The sequence below is a fragment of the Leptinotarsa decemlineata genome, unplaced genomic scaffold (genome assembly GCF_025532065.1).
Source record: "Leptinotarsa decemlineata unplaced genomic scaffold, Ldec_3_MD MMD2_tig00026307_RagTag_RagTag, whole genome shotgun sequence".
Classification (NCBI taxonomy): domain Eukaryota; kingdom Metazoa; phylum Arthropoda; class Insecta; order Coleoptera; family Chrysomelidae; genus Leptinotarsa; species Leptinotarsa decemlineata.
Window position 1 is genome coordinate 554,770 of NW_027412681.1, and position 22,158 is coordinate 576,927.

Genomic DNA, 22,158 nt, shown 5'->3' on the forward strand with positions numbered 1-22,158 from the left:
TATACTACTTGGGCTAAAAAGTCTCGGGCCTGACACATAGATGGCGTTAGTTTCATTGCATTTTCTGCTTTTTCAGCTCACATTCAGAAGAAAGCTGTTGAAATTTCATGAAATCCCACTCAAATGTTTGTGAGTTATTGTGCTAAGGGTGACACTACTTGTGTTTCTGTAGAGTAGGGAGGTTGAGTGTTAGCCCACAGAACTTAGGCCACATGTGACCCATTGTACAACCTCCCGAGGAATTGTCCTCCTAGGTCATCGTCCATCCTGTCCTTTCCTAGAAGTTGGACAGGTCATTTGAAGATATTACTAGGGTGATCCTAGTAAGACTACATCCTTTCACATCCTACATCCTACTTCCATCCCATATCTTTAGGGATTGAGCATGGGTGTGACATTTGGCTAGTCCCGCAATTGTCGAAGTCATCAGGGCGTAGGTGCTACTGGGTCCTAACATTCTTAGTCCAGCCGCTTCCTTGACTGAAAAGTCGGCAATGTGATTACCTCTACTCCTATTGTGGCCTTTGTGAGCCAATTGATCCATTCCTACTTCAAAGTTTACACCTGCCGTGCCCAATCGTAACATGGCCGTTAATGCAATCTCCTCAACGTACAGGTCCAGACACCAGTAATTTATTTATTTATTTGTAATACAATACTCTACAGGACATAGCCCAATTATAGAGCAGGAAATAACAGTGTATAATAAATACATCACAAACAAGTGACTGTAAAGTCTACAAACACTACAAACAATACAAACAAGTGACTACAAAGACTACACATTTTATATTTATTATAGGTGATAAAACAATTATTTTAGGAAGTGGGATTTAGTATTTGACAATTTGCAACTAAATATATCTGAATTATCGCTAACAGAATTTGTCACTTTACACATGGTATGGATCGGAGAATTCTCCAGAACATTTGTGCGAGATGTTTTTATATAGAAAGTATTCGGGTGTCTGGAAGAGATTCTATAAATGCAAATATTAAACTTTTCTAGTAATGTTGGGCAGTCAACTATGCTGTTGATAATTTTATAGGTTAGTGCAACACTATAATATTCACGCCTTTTTTCGAGACTGCAAAAGTTATGCTTTTGTAGCTATTCAGAGTGGGTTGTTCCTATTGGAGGATAAATGCCATCGGTTTTTAGGCTTAGCAGTTTTAAAAATCGTCGTTGAATTGTTTCTATTCTATCAATGTGATATTGATGAAAGCGGCTCCACACAACTGACGCGTATTCTAACTTTGATCTCATGAAAGCATAGAATGAAGTTTTTAAGGTCGAAGTTTCTTTGAAATCACTACTGCTACGGGCAATTAATCCGTACAAACGACAGGAGGAGGTTACAACATTATCGATATGCCTATTAAATGATAGCGCAGTGTCAAATTTGACGCCAAGATCAGTAGATGTTTCTGGTCTCACCAGGGAAACGTTTTCTATTGAATAATCAAAGATCAAGATGTTCGTTTTTAAACTGTAGGACATTACCTTACATTTATCTGGATTTAGCGACAAGTTATTTCGATAACACCATTCTATAACCCGTCCTACGTTTGCTGAGAGGTTCACACAATCATCTATGTTCTCAACGAGGCAGTATAGCTTTAGATCATCGGCATATAAAAGGAAATACACATCTATAACATCTGCAATATCATTAATGAATATATTGAAGAGCAACGGTCCCAGATTTGAACCTTGTGGAACACCGGAAGAAGCACTATATTCGGTAGATTTGAAACCATTGAGCTGAACATATTAATAATAATAATAATACGTCTTTATTCACCATAAAAATACAAATGGAATAGACAAAAATAAAATAGAACAGAATACAGGAACAATAACAAAAACAAAGAAAAAAAAACTTCCAGTATATGGTGAATAGGCGGAGTATCAGCCAAGGCTGTTTTTCAACTCAACCTGGGAGAAACTATAGATAAATAATAAAATTTTTGACATAATCAGAGACTCGCATAGTCTGAGTTTTAAGTTTGTGTTGAGCAAATCAGGATTAGGAAAAAGCTGTCTGAGAACGTTATAAGAAGATTGGTTCAGATAGCTGATATGTTTAGTAAAGCGGAGATCCAGATCAAACCACAATCCTAAATTTTTTATCTCGTCCACGGAGGGAAGTATATCGTTTTCGATGCGAACTTGAAAGGTAGAGTTGGCAAGCTCTCTGTTCTTCTTAGCTCCAAACATCATTATTGCGGATTTGCCTGAATTGAGCTTGAGCTTATGGGCAGTAGAAATGTCAAAGATGGCTTGAAGATCGTTATTAATATGCGACAGAGCAGATGTAGACTCGCCTGGCGAAAAAGAGAAATATAACTGCGTGTCGTCTGCATAGTGATGTATATTGCATTTTTTCACGGACAGATAAAAGTCACAAATATACAAGCTAAAAAGCAAGGGCCCAAGGATAAATCCTTGTGGCACTCCCTTCAATACCGGCAGAGCATCTGAAATAACTTCATCCACAACAACTCTTTGAGTACGATTCTTCAAATAGTTTTCTAAGAGAGACACTGCTTTCCGAGAAAAATCGAAGTAGACTAGACAAGTTTGTCACACAATATCACATGATCTAGAGTGTCAAATGCCTTGCTGTAATCTAGAAGTATTAAACAGGTCAAATTTTGTTCATCTGCAGCTTGTAAAATATCGTCAGTAATTGACAGAAGAGCCGTGGTGGTACTATGCTGAGGTCTGAATCCTGATTGTACAGATGTTATAATATGATTTTCATTGGCGTACTCATTAATCTGATTTTTCAGAATCGATTCCACTACTTTAGAGAGATACGGTAGAATTGTTTTCGATCCCGAAGATCTCCGAAAATCCCCGAAGAGTGCGATTAAGGATGGAGATAATCCAAAGGCTACTAGTTTGTTCAGTAGAGTGCCATGGTCAAGCCTGTCGAAGGCCTTAAAAAAGTCTGTGTAAATAACATCAGTTTGGGCCCTATTGTCAATAGATTCAGCAATATGTTGGGTTACAGTCAGAAGATTAGTGACCGTTGAACGATTTTTCATAAAACCGTGTTGGTTTATACTTATATTGCAACTAACATACCGATATACAGTGCTTCTCAGAAAAAAGTATCCACCTTTAATAACTTTTGTAATACTGGTATTTAGGAAAAATCCAAAAACACGTCAATTTATGTTGGAAGGGGCAAGCATTATGGCTTATTTAAACTTACTGGAAAAGCCACCTCCTCACCCCTAGCATCATCCTTTTTTTTTAATTACTTCTCATATTTTTTATGTAACATTTGGATACTCCTCTTTGAGCTGATTTCAAAAATGTATAATACTCGTAGGTTAAAGTGGTTAGTTTATGAGATAAACAATTTTTCTTTTAATAGCACAAATTTTACTTATTTTTTACTTTCACCTTATTTGCCTGTAATAAAATGGGTTGTACAACAGTTCAAACTCTTTAATCTTTTTAACTGTGCTATTTATTATGAAGTTACAATAAGTGTTCAAAATGAGTACCATTCACTTCCATACAATGGTATAATCTATTTTGAAATGCCTCTCTGACATTGCTTAATACGGCTGGATTTAATTGTCGACATTCATTTTCTATCCTCTCTCGTAAATCATCCAGAAATTGTGGTTGGGTAGCATAAACTTTTGTTTTTGAATACCCCCATAAAAAGAAGTCTAGGGGTGTTAAATCCGGTGACCTAGGTGGCCACTCCATCACCAGCTCTCTTCTACCTATCCAACGAGCGGGGAATGTTTCGTTTAAAAATTGTCGGACAGGCATAGCATAGTGTGGGGGAGCTCCGTCTTGTTGAAATACCAGTAAATCTTCGGAAAGGTTATCATCATTTTCTATTATTATTGTAATACGTGGGTCAACCCCTTCCCTGAGTAACTCAAGATATGATTCACCATTTAAATTTCCGTTGATGAAGAAAGGTCCGACAATGTGGTCACCTAGGATACCACACCAAACGTTTAACTTTTGGAGATGTTATGTATGGAATTCACGCATAATATGCGGATCACTTTCAGCCCAATATCTACAATTATGCCTATTTACTAAGCCATTCAATGAAATGGCTTCTATTATACCAAGGAGGATATTTAGTTTTGGATTCAACTGTATACTTGGGACAGCAGCGATCAAAAGCATTATAAAGTTTTCCATAGAAACATGTGGATGCATCTTCTGAGTCATCAAGAACTTCCAAGAAGGTCCAGTTAATATGAGATATTCGATTATACAGTTGTGGATAGTTGGCTCTTTTGAAATTATAATTATTCTGGAAACAGGAATGCAGTTTATTTTTGTAGTTAGCCTTCGTTTCAAGTACACAAGTAATATCCAAGGCAGGATGATGCTGATCTTCGACTACGAAAGGATCCATTGATTTCTCCTCCATTAAAAAATACAAGGTCAAGAAGTCTATTGAGTTTATTATATACAAAGTTATTTTGAGATAGGTCAAGGATTTGTAAAAAGTTATTGAGAATAGTAATTTCCCTATTAGTTGTACCATGATTAAGATGGCTAGCCATTACCGCGGTTGGTGTTGTTCTCATGGTTCCTGTGATGTTTAAACAAGCCAGTCGCTGTATTTTATATACTTTTTGGATGGCCGTTGCTTGTAGATTTTTCGGTTCCCAAGCAATGACTCCGTACGTCAGCATAAGTCTTATTGCAGTGTAGATCCAGATGACCACGCGGGGTGAAAGACCCCATGCGCGTCCCACCTTCCTCCGACATTGCTCATAAGCCACATATGCTCTTTTTGCTCTACTCTGTAGGTAAGAATTCCATGTTAGCCCAACTGTTATTGTCGAAACTGTCTCGTTTCAAAACCAGTTGTACACGTCTCATTCAACATCAACTTGATACACTTTCGATACGAATGCATGATTTACAATTCAACGATGTCTTTGAGAAACTTCCTTTCCAAAACAACTCATATCCATTCTCTTATTGTTCAACAATTAGAAAATATGTTAATTAGGTGTTATCCAACAGGTAGTTGGTCGACTGTGTTTAACAACGGTTAATGTTTACTGATGGGCGGTTTTTTCATATTGATTTAAACATTTTAACGCATGTAAATATATGCCAATCGAGTTGATAAAAAACGCCTATCATCAACAGTTGCTAATTACAGTCCATTGCCAACGACAACAGGGTTCAGTTCAAAATGAAAGGGAGCTTTTTTCAGGAAAAATTATTTTTTGGAAAAAAATACTTCATAGCTTTCTTCAAGAAAAACTGAAAAAACTTATTACTACGTGACACTCTGTTCATGTTAGTCATAGACACCTCTGAAATAATATATATTATTGAAGTCTCAGAAATGAGTTGTTTAGTGTGAGTCTGGGAAATAACATTAGTTTTGAAAAGTGTTAGGAACCACACGTTAAAAGATAAGACCTCGTTAGTCCTTAGCAGATTTTGAACAGATTTAAACAGATCTATTGAAAACACTGAAAGTCATCTCCTGATGATGATCACTTGCGAAACGCGCTTCAAAAAACAGCATTTTTCATGCTGTATTTTTTCGACGACAGATACATACATACATTGTATGTATCTGTCCCACACATTAACGAATGGTTTATTTAGAAACTTAAGACAGTCTTCAAGTATGCCCACGAACTATAGGAATGAAGTTTTTTGTCCTTATACGAGGTCTTGTGCCATGTGGATATGCAGTTCTTTAGTACATCGACAGGCGGATGGAGCGATGACAAACATGTTGAACGTTCGTTCTCTTCTGCCTAGTTTAGAATGATGATAGAAACTACTTTGCACTGAAGAGTGGCCAAACAGCCCGAAACCGATCTGCAAGTGTGTTCCAATAATCAAATATCGATTCCCGTAGATATAATTCAACGCCCTTCGTGGTATTAGCCAGGGTAGTAGTTTTCTGATAGGTGTCAGTCAATGAACCTATAATGAGATATAATGGACTTTTACCAGAGGATATCTGAATATTTCAACTGGAAAGCCCCCTGGGGAAAAAAGGGTACGTTTACATCTGAAAATCATCTTTTCATCACTGTTTCATCGTGCCCTTAAATTTCCGTTGGGTGAATTTATATCTAGTATCTAACAATCGAACCGTCGTGAAGTAACTGGGCATGGAATCTTTTAATTTCCAATTCACATTTCTTGTTAATAATTTTTCATTTGCAGCTCGTGTTCATTGTTCAATTTTTTTATTGTTGCTTGTATTTTATTTCATTGTAATTTCCGTTTTTTGCTAAATATAATTGTTATTTTCAACTAATCTATTTAATTTTTTCATAGATTCTTTGAGGGATTTCAAATCGATTTAGATAATATCAGACAATGAAAGTCCTAAGTAATGAAATGTAAATCTCTTTTTAATTAAACCAATGCATTTCGATTGTTATAAATAATGTCAATATTCAATCAATTGCACATCGAAAAAAAACGTTCTGAACTGATCATCTCCTGATGAAGGCCCTTGAAAAGAGTATTACAGTTCTAGAGTGTGAAAGAAGTGTATTTCTTGTATGTTCTCAACCATTTTGACAATCGCTCGTATCACAAAGTTATTGTGACAAATTAACGAATTAACTGTCTTGAACAAATTTATTTCCAACAATATCTCACTATCACAAACTAATTTGTTTACAATTCTTAGTAACTAACGCTTAATTTATTTCCACTATTTGAATTCCTAGTTTAACCGCTCGATTCACTTTCTGAATTCCACTGCCCTATCTGGACGAGAAGCCGGCCTTATATATCGGTAACGATCGTTCTAGAATTCTATAGTCGTTTCGGTACTCAACTAGAGTTTAATCGGCGGTTGCCGACTGCATTCCTTTTGCGATGATGTCGTTGTTCGTTCGCTGGCCGACATATCGGTCAGGGGCGGCTTCACATTCGTTACATTATCCACGAAATAACAAAATCAACTCCTGCCGAGCAACGCATCACCGGTCGTGTATCACATCACCGTAACGTCCGCAAATCGACCCACCCTGTATGTGAACTCGCGTTCTGCGACCAACATCTCAGTGTGCCGCTTCGTCGCGATGCCGACAAATTCATTCGCTTCTCTAAGTAGGCCACAAGTTGAAAGACTCGTACCAAGGACATAATATATCGGGCTGAATGCAGCGTTCGCGAATGTACGTTCAATTCCAACAACTGCATACACACGTCAGTCAGTCAGGAGTTGACCGTGTCGATGGGTGTTCTGCGTGCAGGCATTCGCAGGAGCAGCAGGAATCGTAGTAACGCCGAATCTGGTCAGGAAGTACTGATAGGTGATGTAGAACGAGAAACGGGAACTATGAAAAGCAGAAATAACGGCGGTAGCAGGAATTGCAGGAATAGTCGGATTAACTTGAAAATGTTGCAATATCGGGATCAGCAGGAATTTCAGTAAAAATATTTAGATTCAATTCAGTACATTGATCATACTACTCATATGACTTGATATACTCAACTATGAAAATAGAAATCAACTGCGGTAACAGGAATCGCAGTAATATTCGAATTAGCATGAATCTTTGATATAATTGCTATAAAATGTTCACGTTTTGCGCACTCATACATACTGCGTGCATGCATTATCAGGATCGGCAGGAATCTCATTGAAATTGTTCTAAATTCAATTCAGTAGTCAGTATATTGATCATACCACTCATGTTTGTTAAAAAAGGAAAACCGGCGGTAGCAGGAATTGCAGGAATAGTCATACTCGTTCAAATTGTTGTGGTTCTTAGCGAATCTTCTAGATTCAAAATTCGCACATTCATACACACTGCGTGCATAAATTATCAAGATCAGCAGGAATGTCAGTAAAAACCATTTTAGATTCATACCGGTAGTCAGTATATTGATCATACTACTCAATACGTGTAGTGCCAACTTGGCTCTGCACCAATACGAATACGAGAAGCAGCATTGAGACTTTCGGGAACAGACAAACTAGCAGGAATCTGGGATACGATTGGGATATCGAATAGTTTGTTGGTTTGCCCTTTGGGTTACAAAATGCACCAAATGCTACACATCGCATACAGAAAACCCGAGCATTTATAGAAAGTTATAACAGCACAACTGACTACCTTACCATGTATCAAGTACAAATACATAAATCCACACTCTTTCAGTATATCAAAAACGTGATAAGATTCGCTAAAGGAGTAAACGATCACAAACCTCAGATTGTTAAAATTTACATGGCATTCTATGAATACTATTGTTTGAGTTAAATCTCCCATGGGATGAAGCAGACGTATGTTCATTGTTTGTTGTTTCTAATCGATAAGAAATTTTTCTTGTGACGTTTCTAAATTTTCCTCTGGTACTATAGGGTCTTTCACTGAGAGCTTCCTACTTCAAATTCAAATAATACAAAGTGTGTTTGAGATATTATCGTAATTTTCGATTCGTTTGAAAGAATTATTGTGATCTTGGATCACATGTGGATTGGTATCGTCCCAAATTCGACAATTTTGTTTGTTCACGGACTGGATCCTCCGGGAGAAGGAAATATTAAGAGCAGAAAGTTGTTGGTTCACTCTGGGCACTCGCATAGGACATGCCTGACAGTCTCATCTTCCTATTCACACACCATGCATAGAGGTTTCTGGTCATCGCCAGAAATTTCTTGGGCGCCAGCTTCCCAGGGTCATCCAGAGTGATCCAGGCAAGACTTCATCTTTTGATTCCATCCCATATCTTTAAGGATTGAGCATGGGTGTGACATTTGGTTAGTTCCGCAATTGTCGAAGTTATCAGGCCGTAGGTGCCACTGGATCCTAAAATTCTCAGTCCAGCCGCTTCCTTGGCTAAAGAGTAGGCAATGCGATTACCTTTACAGGGTGCCCTTTAACCCTTTTCAGGATAATGTTATTATCTACCGAGGCTTTGGCTAAATTATAATGTTGCCAGAAATTCCTTTCCTGGTTATTTCTTTTGTAGGGATTGAGATACCAGCCAGTTTTGTTTGGACCACGCTGGTATTTTTTCCTATTCCCCATTTAATCCTTAGCCTTAGTGATCTGGAGTAATCTCCACATCCTGAGCATTCTTTGGTTTTTGAGCCGTCTGTATATATGCGTATTGCATTTGTAGCATTTGACTCTGTGTTCTGTTTTATTTGTATTTTGTTGGGTTTATTAAACACAAACCTGGGTTCAATTGCATCACTGGTTACCTGCAGCAGAGGTTGCGCAGTAAGCGCAACCTCTGCTGCAGGTTCTGCTGACCCATTCCTACTTCGAAATTTACACCAGCCATATGCAATCGTACCATGGCCATTAACGCAACCTTCTTAACGTACAGGTGTAGAGGGGTCAGACCCATAATTCCATTGCCGCAGTTGGTGTTGTTCTCATGGCTCCTGTGATGTTCAAACACGCCAGTCGCTGTATTTATTATAATTTTTGTATGCCCGTTGCTTATAGAACTTTTGGTCCCTGTGCAATGGCTCCGTACGTACATAGATCTTATTATTGTAGTGTAGATCCAGGTGACCACACGGCGTAAAAGACCCCGTGTGCGTCCCACTGTTTTCCGACATTGCTCATAAGTCACATATGCGTTTTTTGCTCTACTCTGTAGGTGAGAGTTCCATGTTAGCTTCCTGTCTAGAATAGTACCAAGGTATTTCACCTCTCCAGAGAAGTTTAGTTTGCTTTTGAAGATTTCGGGAGCCCGATAAACTTCTTTTCCTGGTAAAAAGGACCGTCTCAGTCTTCTTAGGATTGATCGACAGTGAATGTTCCTTACACCATGTTTCTATTAATTTGAGCCTATCCTGTGCTCTATCGCACGGTGTGTTCACAAATTTGCCGGTCTGCAAGATAACTATGTCATCTGCTTATGCAATTGTGTAGAATCCATTTTTGTTGAAGTGATTAATCAGGATATTCATTATCGAACCTTCATTTCTTTCTTATTTTGCATAAAAGACCAGTATTTGCGAAAAAGCATTCGAGGAAAAACAAGAGTGTACACTCTAGTACACTTTCCAAAAAAAATCACGTCAGATCTATCAAAAATCAGTTCGAATTATTCTCGCTCAATCCGTCTCTGCGAGTTCATCCTCATCAAAAGGTTAAACTATCGACAAACATCCGTTCTCCGATGCCATCATCGTTCAATCATCAATATCTTCGACGTTTATCGCCCGGATGGAGTTTAGCATACGGAGGAACCCATGGAAGAGCAGAAGAAGGCATTCTTCTCCGTTGTGTAATTGAATATCGAACGATTGTTGTGTCACGTTCCAACGATTTATTTGCATTTATTACCGTTTACCGGACTCTGTTATTTGCAGCGACGATTTACCGGAATAAATGGATTTCGTTCGATTTAATTGGACGAGGCAATATTTCTAATCGTGCTCGTACAAGGCTTTATTCTATTGGGCAGATGTCACTTGTTCGTGATGCAATAGCACTAAGTAGGCTCAGCATATCACTTATAACAGGTTTCGAAATGACTCGCATACTTTACATGCCGGGGCTTCAGTATTTTTCCATTTCGAGTGAAAACCGTTGACCTCTTCATAAATGTTTTTCTATAAATAATAATCCTACAGGCTTTGTATTTTTGGTTATCTTCTCGTCATATAAAATTCTTCTGATGAACATACTACCACTTCCTTGCATCAACTCACTCTGAATTATGCTCTAGATGTAGGGATTTCTTCGAAACTATTTACTATTTACAATTTCATCTTCTAATTCTTATTGGTCTCAAGTCATAAGTATAATATTACAATCAGTAATTGCTTGAATTGAAGGGCTGCTTCAAGGGTGTGGTATTTTTTTTGAATTTCTTCACCTTGCTTGCTACGTACGCGAATACTCAAGAAATCACCTTGAGTCATACCGTTTTTCACATTTTACAGAAATAATTAACTTTTTTTTTCTGATTGATTCGGCCGTTACTTGATGAAGATCCATAGTAATTTCATAAACTACAACTTACTCAAATCGTAAGGTGTAGTTTATGAGAAATAACTGACATATCTGACTATAAAACCGAAGGAGCTCAAACTTGAAAAAGATGAGTAGCCTTCAGTAGAAGTGTGTTCCAGATGATCTATAAATCTTCTCACAAACAAAAACAAACGACCAAAGACATACCGTTAATGGTTTGAGACTCTGTCTAGTGCAAAACCCATCTTGTAGAACCCTTTGGTGACAACTACAATTTAGTTGTATGCCATTCGGTATGAAAAATGAACCAACTACATGGACATATGTCAAATATTTTAGTACTGCGCCTTTTCAATTACAGGAATAACTCACAGATATAAAACACAAAGTGAAGCTGAATCGAATAATTTCTTCAAATATAAAAGAATTATTTCAAAATTATTGTAAAGCATGGTGAGCACGTTAAGCATGACTAACAAAGACAAACGTAGAAGTTGAATTTATCGTAGATTGGCGATCAATTAGTCGACAATTTTGCAAAAGACGCCCTGAAATCATAGTAGTTGGGATAGTAGTGGTAGATTTTAAAAAAACTCAAAATTTCGATCAAAAAAAGCAAAATAAGAATTGAACTTTTAGGCTTTTGAACTTCCCACTCTTCACGATTGAAAAGACAGAAAATTAGCTACGAAGTGCCACGCTGCCACACAGAAACATCTGATAGAAATAGCTAGTTTACGCATCATTAGAGTGCCTAACTTTGTCTCGCCACAATGTTCCTGACAGAGGACTACGAAACCCTTTGGAAAATAAAAAAGAAAGGAATCTACAGGACGCTCAAAAAAGAGAAATTCCAGAGCAATATAAAAGGTAAGCTTATAAATTGTAGTATGGACATTGATATATCCATACGTAACTAGTAAAAAAATAGTCGTATTATCATTGGTCAATTCTCAACGATTCCATAACTAACTGAATTCAGTTCAGCAATGTAAACTAGGTAAAAATGCGTACTATGACTCAAGTCAATAAATTTCTGATTCGAAACATGTGCATGCGATAGCCAATTACCACACGAAGACGTTTAATTATCTGCCGAATAGTATTCCCATGTAGTAAAAAATCACAACAGAATGGCAGAGATAGTCCGGAGAAAATGAACAACTTGGCTACAATTTCTTGATCTACATTTCTTATGTTTCAGAAGTTATAGCTGGGACAGTGCTAGAATGATTTTATTTATACGAGAAAATAACTGTGTCAAAGTTATTTTACGGGTTTATTGGTTTGATGTTCTAGTTTTTCTTACAGTACAATGCTATTCAAATTACTTCTGGGTCCTTTGAGTTAGGTTAGGTCTAGAAAGAGAGTGGGTCTATTCGACCCTCCACCGCAACACGCAAGGGTTTATTGTGGCTCACAGCTAATTCACTCGGCCAATTAACCCAGCTTTTTAACGAAGCCGATTAGTTTGCATGGTGAGTGATCTTTCAGGTCAGATGGTAAAAGTACGACTCTGCCGAACTCTAAAAACCTTGATTCGGTTCCCGCGGAGCAGGCACAAAGTATATGCTCTGATGTTTCATCATTTTCCAGTCTTCCGACTGTCTAAGATGATTCAAATGACAGTAACCTGTAAGACGGACTGTGTGGTACTGATGTAACTACTGATGGCCAGGCAAGCCTGCGTCTGTAATCAGACCTAGCTCTCCAAGCATTCCTTTGTTTCATTTCATAATGCTACTCAATTGATTACCTCGTCACTTGGGCAGCGTTTCGTCGCCTACTTCTACCTTTTCTCCAAAAACGCCAAACACCCCTGGAGTATAATTTTAGCGTCGTAATTTTAAAAAGTTCGCTACAAAGTTGCGATATAACCAAATGGCAAATCGCTAACCGGTGTACACAACGCGAATAAAAACAATAATGTACCTGACTAATTTATTTACGATATGAATAACCATAAGAGTTCGGTGAAAGTTGCTTTGTGGCGTAATATTTTGTTTATTGTGACATACACAACAACATGTACTGTTTTTTTATCGTATGGTGAATTTTTAATTGTTGGTAATGCGGCGCTAATTTCGCTTGTACAAGGTGATCATTGAAGTTCTGTACATTTGCGCCGTATTATCGTAATCAAGATTACACAGAGCAGTACCATTTTGTTGAGATAAGAGGCCATCGTGTGTTTCTGTCTCTCTCTTGCCTTACTTGCAGCTAAGGTCTTCGTTGACTATATTCCGTGAGGTTAATCCTGCTGTTGAGTTTTTACGAGACGGTTTCTTCATGAAAGTTTTCGCATGTGTGTGTATTTTTCCACTACTTTTTATGTTTCTCATTAACCCATATCATTAGAAAAAAGCGGCGCTCTCCCTTATTTACAAAGTTACGGCCCTTCAAAGTTCAGAAAAGTGCAACTTTTCAGCCTTCTTTTTCACAAAATAAACTATTCAAAAACACAAGCATTCATTTACTAGGTCACCTTTACACCTTATTCCTCTTTCTTTGACACTTTTCACTTCAACAATCAACATTTTTCCAATAAAAATGTTAAAAAAATGTACGGAGCTGCTTTTTGGTTACATATCTCTGTATTTTTCGTTTTTAAGGTTAATGGCATAGTTGGTACGACTGATGCTGACAGTATTCCTAAAGTAATTCAAATGTTTTTTGCATTCATTCTTCAGATCGTAAATTGGTTTTTGGTGGTGTATTAAGATGAGATGAATATTTGAAATAGTAGGCGGCGGCAAATACCAACCGATTTTTTCTGAAATGTCACTAATAACTAACCTAGAAATAGAAGAATGTTACCAGAAGAAGCATTCGTTTTTAAATTAGGTTTTTATAAGAAAAATGTTGATTGTTGAATTGAAAAGTGTCAATTAAGGAGGAATCCAGAATAGAACCATCCAGAATTGAAACTCTCTTTGTTTTTATATTCAAGAAATAGTCCATAGCTCAAAGTGAAGGTTATTAATCAGAATCATAATCAAAACAATGCCGTCTCCACGAAAGTTATAAATTAATGGCAATCAGACATGTTTCGAGTGGTATGAGCCACTCATCTTCAGTAAAACAAGAAACAGCTACAAAAAAAGATATGAGACACGCTTAGTGATTTTTACAAAATGTAACTTGCATTATAAAAATTTTCAAATTAACTTAGGTTGAACCAATTGAATAATAACGAAGTCATACGTGGTGATTTAACACAAAAGGCTTTTTCTTTAGCTTATGGTTATATACCACATGATTGGGTAGAGTATTTATAATCAGTAACATTAAAATTTGTAAAAATTCTTCAGGGATAAATAGAACCGTCATACAATACACACTGTTTGATAAAATGTCGTAGATATTTCACGAAGGATCATAAAATCGATTGAAATAAAATAAACCTACAACGACCTCTGCTGGGTAAATTTGAAATCTTAACGAAAAAAAGGCAACGAAAACTGCGGTGAGGAAACAATTTTGGGTTATAAAGTTTATTTCTACCTACATGGGGGAGAAAATTGAAAAAACTTAAACAATACAATTAAGGAGGTTGTTTGTGGGTCTTCAACTATTTTGCTGATAAATAAAACCTCACTAATGTTCAAGGTCCTCCCTTTGTCACAGATGCGTAAATAATTTACATCTGTGTCTGGAGTGAAACGGTGGTTTTGGTTGATAGTATGGTTGGCGAAGGAGCTATTTGCATTAATTTCATAAGAATGATCATGATGTCTATATTCCTGAATGGTTTTATGATTCTCTTGAACCCTGGTTTCAAAAGAGCGGCCGTTTTGGCCTACATACTGCACTAACGTTACTGCACTAACGTCAGTTACAAATAAAAATGGTAAAATACATACCCCATTACACTTCCCATTTTATATTTGTTTATTTCTTTAACCTTTTCAATTGAGCTACATTTCTTTGAATTTCAGACACAGAAAGCTGTTTCGAGGTTATGATTCAAGTATGGATTTCTATTTCGCGCTTTCCGATCGGATTCTGCGCAAAACAACTCTGTTGGGTTGGCTTTCATTTAGCGTCACTTTTAACTCGAAATAAGTATCAAAATTATCTGTAACGGTAACCAGTCATACCACCTCTGTCTTTCGCACCTGGCACTTAACGCCGCCTCCGATAAAGCTTTCGAACACTGTCGCAAGAAGTTAATTCGGGGGTCCAGTGCCGGCCAGAAAAATCGTACGTAATTTTTGCGATACCGGTTTCGGTAATCGGTAATTAGAAGAAAGTTGCCCGGGAGTCGTCTTGCGAAATTCGGCGGACTGACAATCCGTGAGGAAAGCAGTGGCGGAACCGAAGAGATTTTTTGTGGAGATGTAATTGGGAATCAGCTCTGGAAAATCTTTGCCTTTGCCTGTGCCGTGCCTGTACGGCAGCGAGCGACTTACGTTGAAAATTCTACTGCTTTGTGTGGTTATTCAAAAGAGGAGAATCAAAGCAGGGTTATAGAAATGTCTTAAATGTCCTGCCAAAAAAATAACACAAGCATTATTAATACTTTCGCAAAATGTTGATAAAGTAATAGAATTATTGAAAAATGGATTTGATTGATCTGAACACTAAACACAGACACACGAATGATTATCAAAAAACTCGGATAGATTGTAGTGAGTGATGTTTTTGCTGGTGTCTTTTTGGCAACACTGTTTTTGACAGATCACGCGTGAATAGTGTCTTGTGTCATTGTCAAACTTGTTCAGTTTGGTCTATAATTTAACCATGAATCGACGAATGAAAAACGCTTGCAAGTTATTGAATTTTATCTTCCAATTTATGGTCAGTTTTGTCGGCCTACTGAGGTAGCTATTCGGAAGCTTGTGACAAAATTTCGAACCCAGTTTACATTATTGGACATTAAACCATCAACAGGCATACGAAGAGTGACGACCGAAGAAAATATTGCGGCTGTATCCGCCAGTGTTCGTGATGACCGTGAAATGTCGATTCGCCGCCGTTCGCAGCAATTAGGACTCTGTTACTCCAATACGTGGAGAATTTTGCGAAAGGATTTGGGTGTAAATCCTTAAAAGATACAGCTGGTGCAAGAATTGAAGCCACAACATCTAACATTTGGTAAATGGATGAACAGTTTATCTCACGTTTGGGATCCGTCAATTGGCCGTCTAGATCTTGTGATTTAACGCCTTTGGATTATTTCTTGTTAGGTCATGTTAAGGTACATGTCTACAGGGATAAACCAGCAACGACTGACGCTCTGGAAGCTGATATTGAAGCACAATTACGTGAAATACCGGTCGATATGTTAGAGAGAGTGTGCCAAAATTGGACCTTGCGCATGGGCCATCTGAAGCGGAGCCGCGGACAAAATTTGCATGAAATCATCTTCAAACATTAAATTATATTGATCGTTCTATCCATTCCAATAAAAATTGCATCAATTTCTTCAAATTTTTTGTGTTGTTTTGAAAATCAAATCCTATACCTCTTCAAAAATCACCCGTTAAATACTATTCTCTAATTAACAATGTTGTACATTTTTTGCGAATTTCTTCATGTGTTTTGGCTGTGCTTTAGGTATAGCATGGTAATTTATTGAAGTATGAAGGCGTATTTGCTGCAAGAGTTCCAGCTCAAAAGCTCACGCATTTTCTTATGGCGCTTCATTCTGGCGATTTTTGGACTTCAGGCCTAGGTCACAGGGAAGGGACAAAGATCCTCGCCTCGTCTCTGCCAGACGTCAATTCTGTGTGAATTGGGCCTTAGACTTTCGAAGCCCACTCTTCCACTTTTGCCTTCATACAGTCGACTAATCAGAAGCTACCGCGCGTAACGCGGGAAATTCAAATCAGTAGATAAAAAATGTATGTAGACATCAAAATCCCATGTATTTTCTTATGGAGCTAAACTTTCTGCAATTTTCATGACATCCAAGCGGATCTGTTATATTTCAAACGAACATCAACTACTTCTACGTCTAACACCACGATGAGTATTGAATTATATCCACCATATCCATATATACAAAGTCCTACTGTGTAAGAGTTTGTATATATGGACACATTTATAAATAATTTTTCGAAAATCCATGCTCTGTTCCAAATGTGGGTGCCGTTTGTGAGAAGGTTGATCTCTGTTTTTCCAAAAGTATAAGAATGTTCGAATTGAAATGGGTATATGTTAAGGAGAGATTGATTTTTAGGAAACGAAGGAAATAAGGGAGCAATCAATTCCAGAACAGGGAACTCTATACATAGATGTGTAGAAAAAATGGAATTGAATCAGATATCATTCACAGGATGACAATGGAGAAGTATGAGGATGTGTTTCAGTAATGGCTTTCCTCATGATTCGTGATTTTCCTTCTCCTAAGTAATAATATCATTTAAGGCAGGCTGAAAAAAACTAGCTATAGGCTGTAAGTTCGTTCTATCTTCGTATTATCTCAATCGGTACGCCCCTGAGAATGAAAGAGTTTCGTAACCGCAAACAAAATTCATAAATGAACCTTGCGAGAGATTTTTTCTTTTTCTTTCGTATCAGCATAATAACATACTGGTAACTTGGCAACTTTTGTAACTTTCACATCCTTGATTGAATTTGAATTACATTTTGACAGACACTCACCGGCAGATTGCATTAATAAAAAAGTAATGTTGCAGGGTTTTTTACGACTCGATTCGATAATTTCACGGAGGGAAACTTGAAAGATATCATTATAAAATATCTGATTCACTCAATTTTCACACCTCTACAAAGCCAAAATTGATCGATTCTGTCTGCTAACTGGTTCAGTCTCTGAATATTTTATCTCGAACGATTTGTAAATGGATATCAAAGTGATCATCGCTAATAGTACGTTTCGTAGAGTTACAGGGAAAATTATCAGTAGGAAGACATTACGTGTCCTTCAATTTCATTAGAAATCAATTGTTTTTTACCGAGTTTTCTTTGAAACATTCAAAGAGGGGGTATTGAATTTTGCGACTTCCTGCGCTCAATATGAATTATATCACGATGAGATACGCTGTCTATTCAAAAAATTAAGTGAATTTCCAGTCCTCGCACATTAATCGTATCGTATAGTAAGCAATCGAAGTGATTTGAATAAATTGACAGTAACCGTAAACTGTAATTCGGTGCAGTGTGATCATGCGAGGATGCTGCTGTGTCTAACCGCTTTCGATTCTCAAACACTGTATTAAAACAGTGCAAAATGTAATGACAGAGCAAAGAAACTTCGGCATACAATTTTTTAAGAATTTCTAGGCGACGATTGAGAACCGCAGCACATTCTTCAGAACTTCCACGGATTTGACAACCCGCTCAGACTTCCTTGTAAAACCCCAATTATTATTATCTTTACCCAGCATTCTAGGATGAAATGTGTCATATGTCTCGTGAGATTCTATCAACGTTCGAAACGAACTTAGCCTGACCGGCGGCGACTAGTTCTAGTCTTATCCATCCTAGCGAGCTGTAGAACTTAGTGCAATGACCTAACTACGAGTCAGTCACAGTGACCCACTTTTGGAAAAGCTTCGCTCGTGTAATGTTAGTTACGCGACGTTGCCGGTTTGAGAGGGATTTCCCTAGCTGATATACTTTGCCTTCCTGTTCATATTTTGTAATTTAGTTCCACTTCTCTACGCCGTAGTACGTTTCTAAGCAAAATAATTATTTCAATAATTTCGTGAAGATACTTCAAGATAGATTATTTGTTTGTCTGTGAATGAAATGTACGTGGTTATCAATAATAATGACAAACAAATGGTTATGTATTAGGTATTGAAAGGAAAACATTATTTGTGGAGGAAAAGCAGAGTTTTTATTAACCTTCTTTGGGTTTTTTCACCTTCCACAATCTGAAAAATATGAGAATTGTAATGGAAAACTTTAAACACGCTTAGAAAAGTTCATCCCATCAAGTTACTGCGTTACTACGCAGAAAAATGGTCTATTTATTATCATCTTGTCGTATTTAATAATTTTACCAATCATCTTGACGTTTCGGGTGCTAAAATCAGTCCCCGTCTTCAGAATTGAAAAAAATCTAATAATATTCACAGTTTTTCTTCGCTGATTCGTTCATTCCTGAACTTCCTCGACAGATATCAAAGTAGTTTTGAAATGTGAAAATTTGTTGTTGCTTCAAAAAAGCGCTTAAGGACTTTTCCGCAACTAAGCCAGCGTACGGCAGTATGATATGGTAAATCATTTTCTCCAATCTGTTGAATAAACTCGCGGAATTGTCGGTGATTCAGCCCAGTGGATCTGATGAAGTTAACAACTGATATGACTGGTTTCAGAACTTCAGACATGTCCAAACATTTTCCGCACAAGGAATGTTGATGAATGATACAATGTAAGACTAATGGTTTTGAACCACCATCATTTTCTACAGCCTTTGACACAAGTGCAACCACTCCTTTATTTTTACCATACATATTTTTGCCTCCATCAGTTGTTATAGATTTTAAATTTCTCCGTCGAAGGTTCTTTTTATTAATGACATTTTCAACTCCCTTAAAAATATCTGCCCCAGTTGTCGTGCCGTGAATACTATCAATATCAAGAAGTTCTTTATACACTTCATAGCTTTTATCTACTCCGCGAATAAAAATCAACACCTGAGCAGTATCTGACACATCCGTTGACTCATCCAATGCTAGAGAAAACCACTCATGATGTCCATTTTTGTCAGACAGTTTAGATGATATATTTTCTGCGATGTCTTGCACCCTCCGAGCCACGGTGTTTGCTGACAAACTGACACTTTTGAATAAATTTACCTTTTCGGGGCATATTTCTTCGGCTACTGCAATCAAGCATTCTTTTATCATTTCTCCATCGGTGAATGGTTTGCCACGTTTTCTGATTTCAAGAGCCACAAGAAAGCTGTCGCGAGTTGCAGACTCTTGTTCAGTATTCGCTTTGGTAAACAAAGATTGCTGCGATTTGAGTTCGCTTTTCAAAGCTTCAAATTTTTCCTTCCTCAAAAACAATAAGTCAAATCAAAATTCTTTTATTTACGGGTGTTACTTTATTTCTTAATAGACAGTTGCGCTTCCTTCGCCTTTCCTACGCAGACTAACTCGCAGTTGCGCCGCTAGCCTTTTTATATGCAATTATTACTGCCATCTCGAGGTGATCGGAATACACTAGCTAGAACCAGAACTTTCTCGAAACAATGCGGTCATTCCAAATATTTAATTACTCCTAATGCCACCTAGCGGGTAGCTGAAAAAGAAGTACCACTACTTCAAAAGCTTCAAAGTTTGGAGACCCCTGATCTAGAGCAAGAAAGAGGTACATGTGCCTAATTGAAATGGCTAGCTCTTGATTTGTGGGGGCAAGGGCACATCTTGGTTCTTAATTATTTATAGAAAATCGATTTTATAGGTGCTGAAAAGGGTTACCAAATTCAAAACTCTTATTCAGGCGCCATCTACAGAAGTTTCTCGAATTACTGTAGGCCTTTTCGGCACTTGTCACTGTAAACCAACTGAGTTACACTGAGATAGGAGCATACCAGTGAAACAAGGAATACGGTTGAATTTCACTAGTTCGGACTTCCATTGTCTATTATATAAAATGATTTGAAATCCCTGAAACAAGTAAAAAAGAATAATTAAAAAAGAATAGTTGAAAATAACAATTATATTAAGCAACAATAAACCTGAAATGAAATGATAGTAAAATAACCTACAAGTAAAAATATAATAATTGAATAAATAAAAATTAAAGGAATGCAAAAAAGAAAATAATAAAAAAGGAATACGGTTCACTTGAGAGCTTCAATAGGGTTTTGCATCCCCAACCTTGTAATGAATGAATTAACAAAAATACTAAAAAATGATCAATATTGAAAATAAATGATCATCGTGAAAAGAACTCAGATTGTCAATGTTCTGAAATTTTCTACTCTTTCCAATGGTTGCTTCGATAGGAAAAGTAACAAACTACACAGTATAAACAAATAAAAATATCACTAATCGATATGTATACAGTCCGCGAAATTGGAACATTCACCTTCTAACTCTATGTCATCAAATGTGATTAATGTTTTCTTTCTTTTTCAGGTAACTATCACCAACAAATCACACAAATGGGAGGCTTGGTTTTAACGTGAGTAATGATCGATTAGGAGCCATCATCATAATATACCCTTGGCTCACATGATATAACAAAAACGTTTTGCAGTCATATAGGTTAAGTTAGGTTAGGTCAAAAGTGAGTTGGTCTATTCGAGGTCATTCCCAGGATGCTGTGACTTCCAGTATCAACCAGCAGACTAGTATTCTGCATTAGATTGATTTGTGCAATTTGTGGAGAGGAGGTAGATCTAGAAGGATCTCTATGCAGTTATACAGGGTGGGGCACCGAAAACGAAACAGATCGAATATATTCAAAACACATGTTTTCTGAAAAAAATGCGGAAACACGTCGATGTGTAATCCAAGGCGGACATATTTCTATGATAACCTCAACTGTCATACCTCTCCCCCCACCCCTCGGTCACTATCACTCAAACAATTTGAATAGGGAAAGTAGAAAGTGAGACACATCATTGAAAAGTTAATTCCATAATGAATTCGGCCTTGTCAATTTTTGCTACCTAACTTCCTATTTTGGCGCCCTCTTGCGGAAAAAAAAGCTGTTCTGTAATCCAATTTAAGATACTTCATTTGCAAGCTAATTTGACATAAATTCTGGGAAATACATTAATTTGTAATTATGTTTCGAAACGACCCGCCATCGAAATCGAATTCTTCAAAATACATGTGTTGTAACAGTAATGCAAAAAGAAGTTGATTTTACCTACAAGGGGAACATCTTCCTATCGTATCCTATGGTATTACATAAGAAATTCAGTCATGTGTGCCACAGTTACAAATATAGTCCGCCATATTGTTTTTTGAATTGATAAACAAATCATAATATCCAACCATGAAAACCACCACTTTGAATCAAATCGGACCATAATTGCAAATCTTGGCCTCCATTGTGGAGCCGCCATTTTGTTTCCCTTAGAAAAGTTCCATAATGCACTGTCACCGAATTTATGTCAAATTAGTTTGCAAATGAAGTATCCTAATCTGGAATACGGAACAGCTTTTTTCCCGCAAGAGGGCGCCAAAATATTGTTATGTAGCGAAAATTGACATGGCCGAACTCTTTATGGAATTACCTTTTTAATGATATATCAAACTTACTACTTTCCCTAATAAAATTGTT

General features: G+C 37.2%; 1 protein-coding gene across 6 annotated transcripts in view; it reads left to right on the top strand.

Moving 5' to 3' along the window:
* The window catches only part of Hr3 (nuclear hormone receptor 3 ROR-beta), a 242,447-nt gene that overhangs the window by 182,909 nt on the left and 37,380 nt on the right, over window positions 1-22,158 (top strand). The window contains exon 1 of one of the 6 annotated variants that reach the window (XM_074181392.1): window positions 11,663-11,808. The exons of the other annotated variants lie outside the window; for them this stretch is intronic. Within the exon in view, the coding sequence (XP_074037493.1) occupies window positions 11,712-11,808 (97 nt within the window). The 5' untranslated portion in view covers window positions 11,663-11,711. Of the gene's footprint in view, window positions 1-11,662; window positions 11,809-22,158 lie in introns of those variants that run through there. 6 annotated transcript variants of the gene reach the window in all.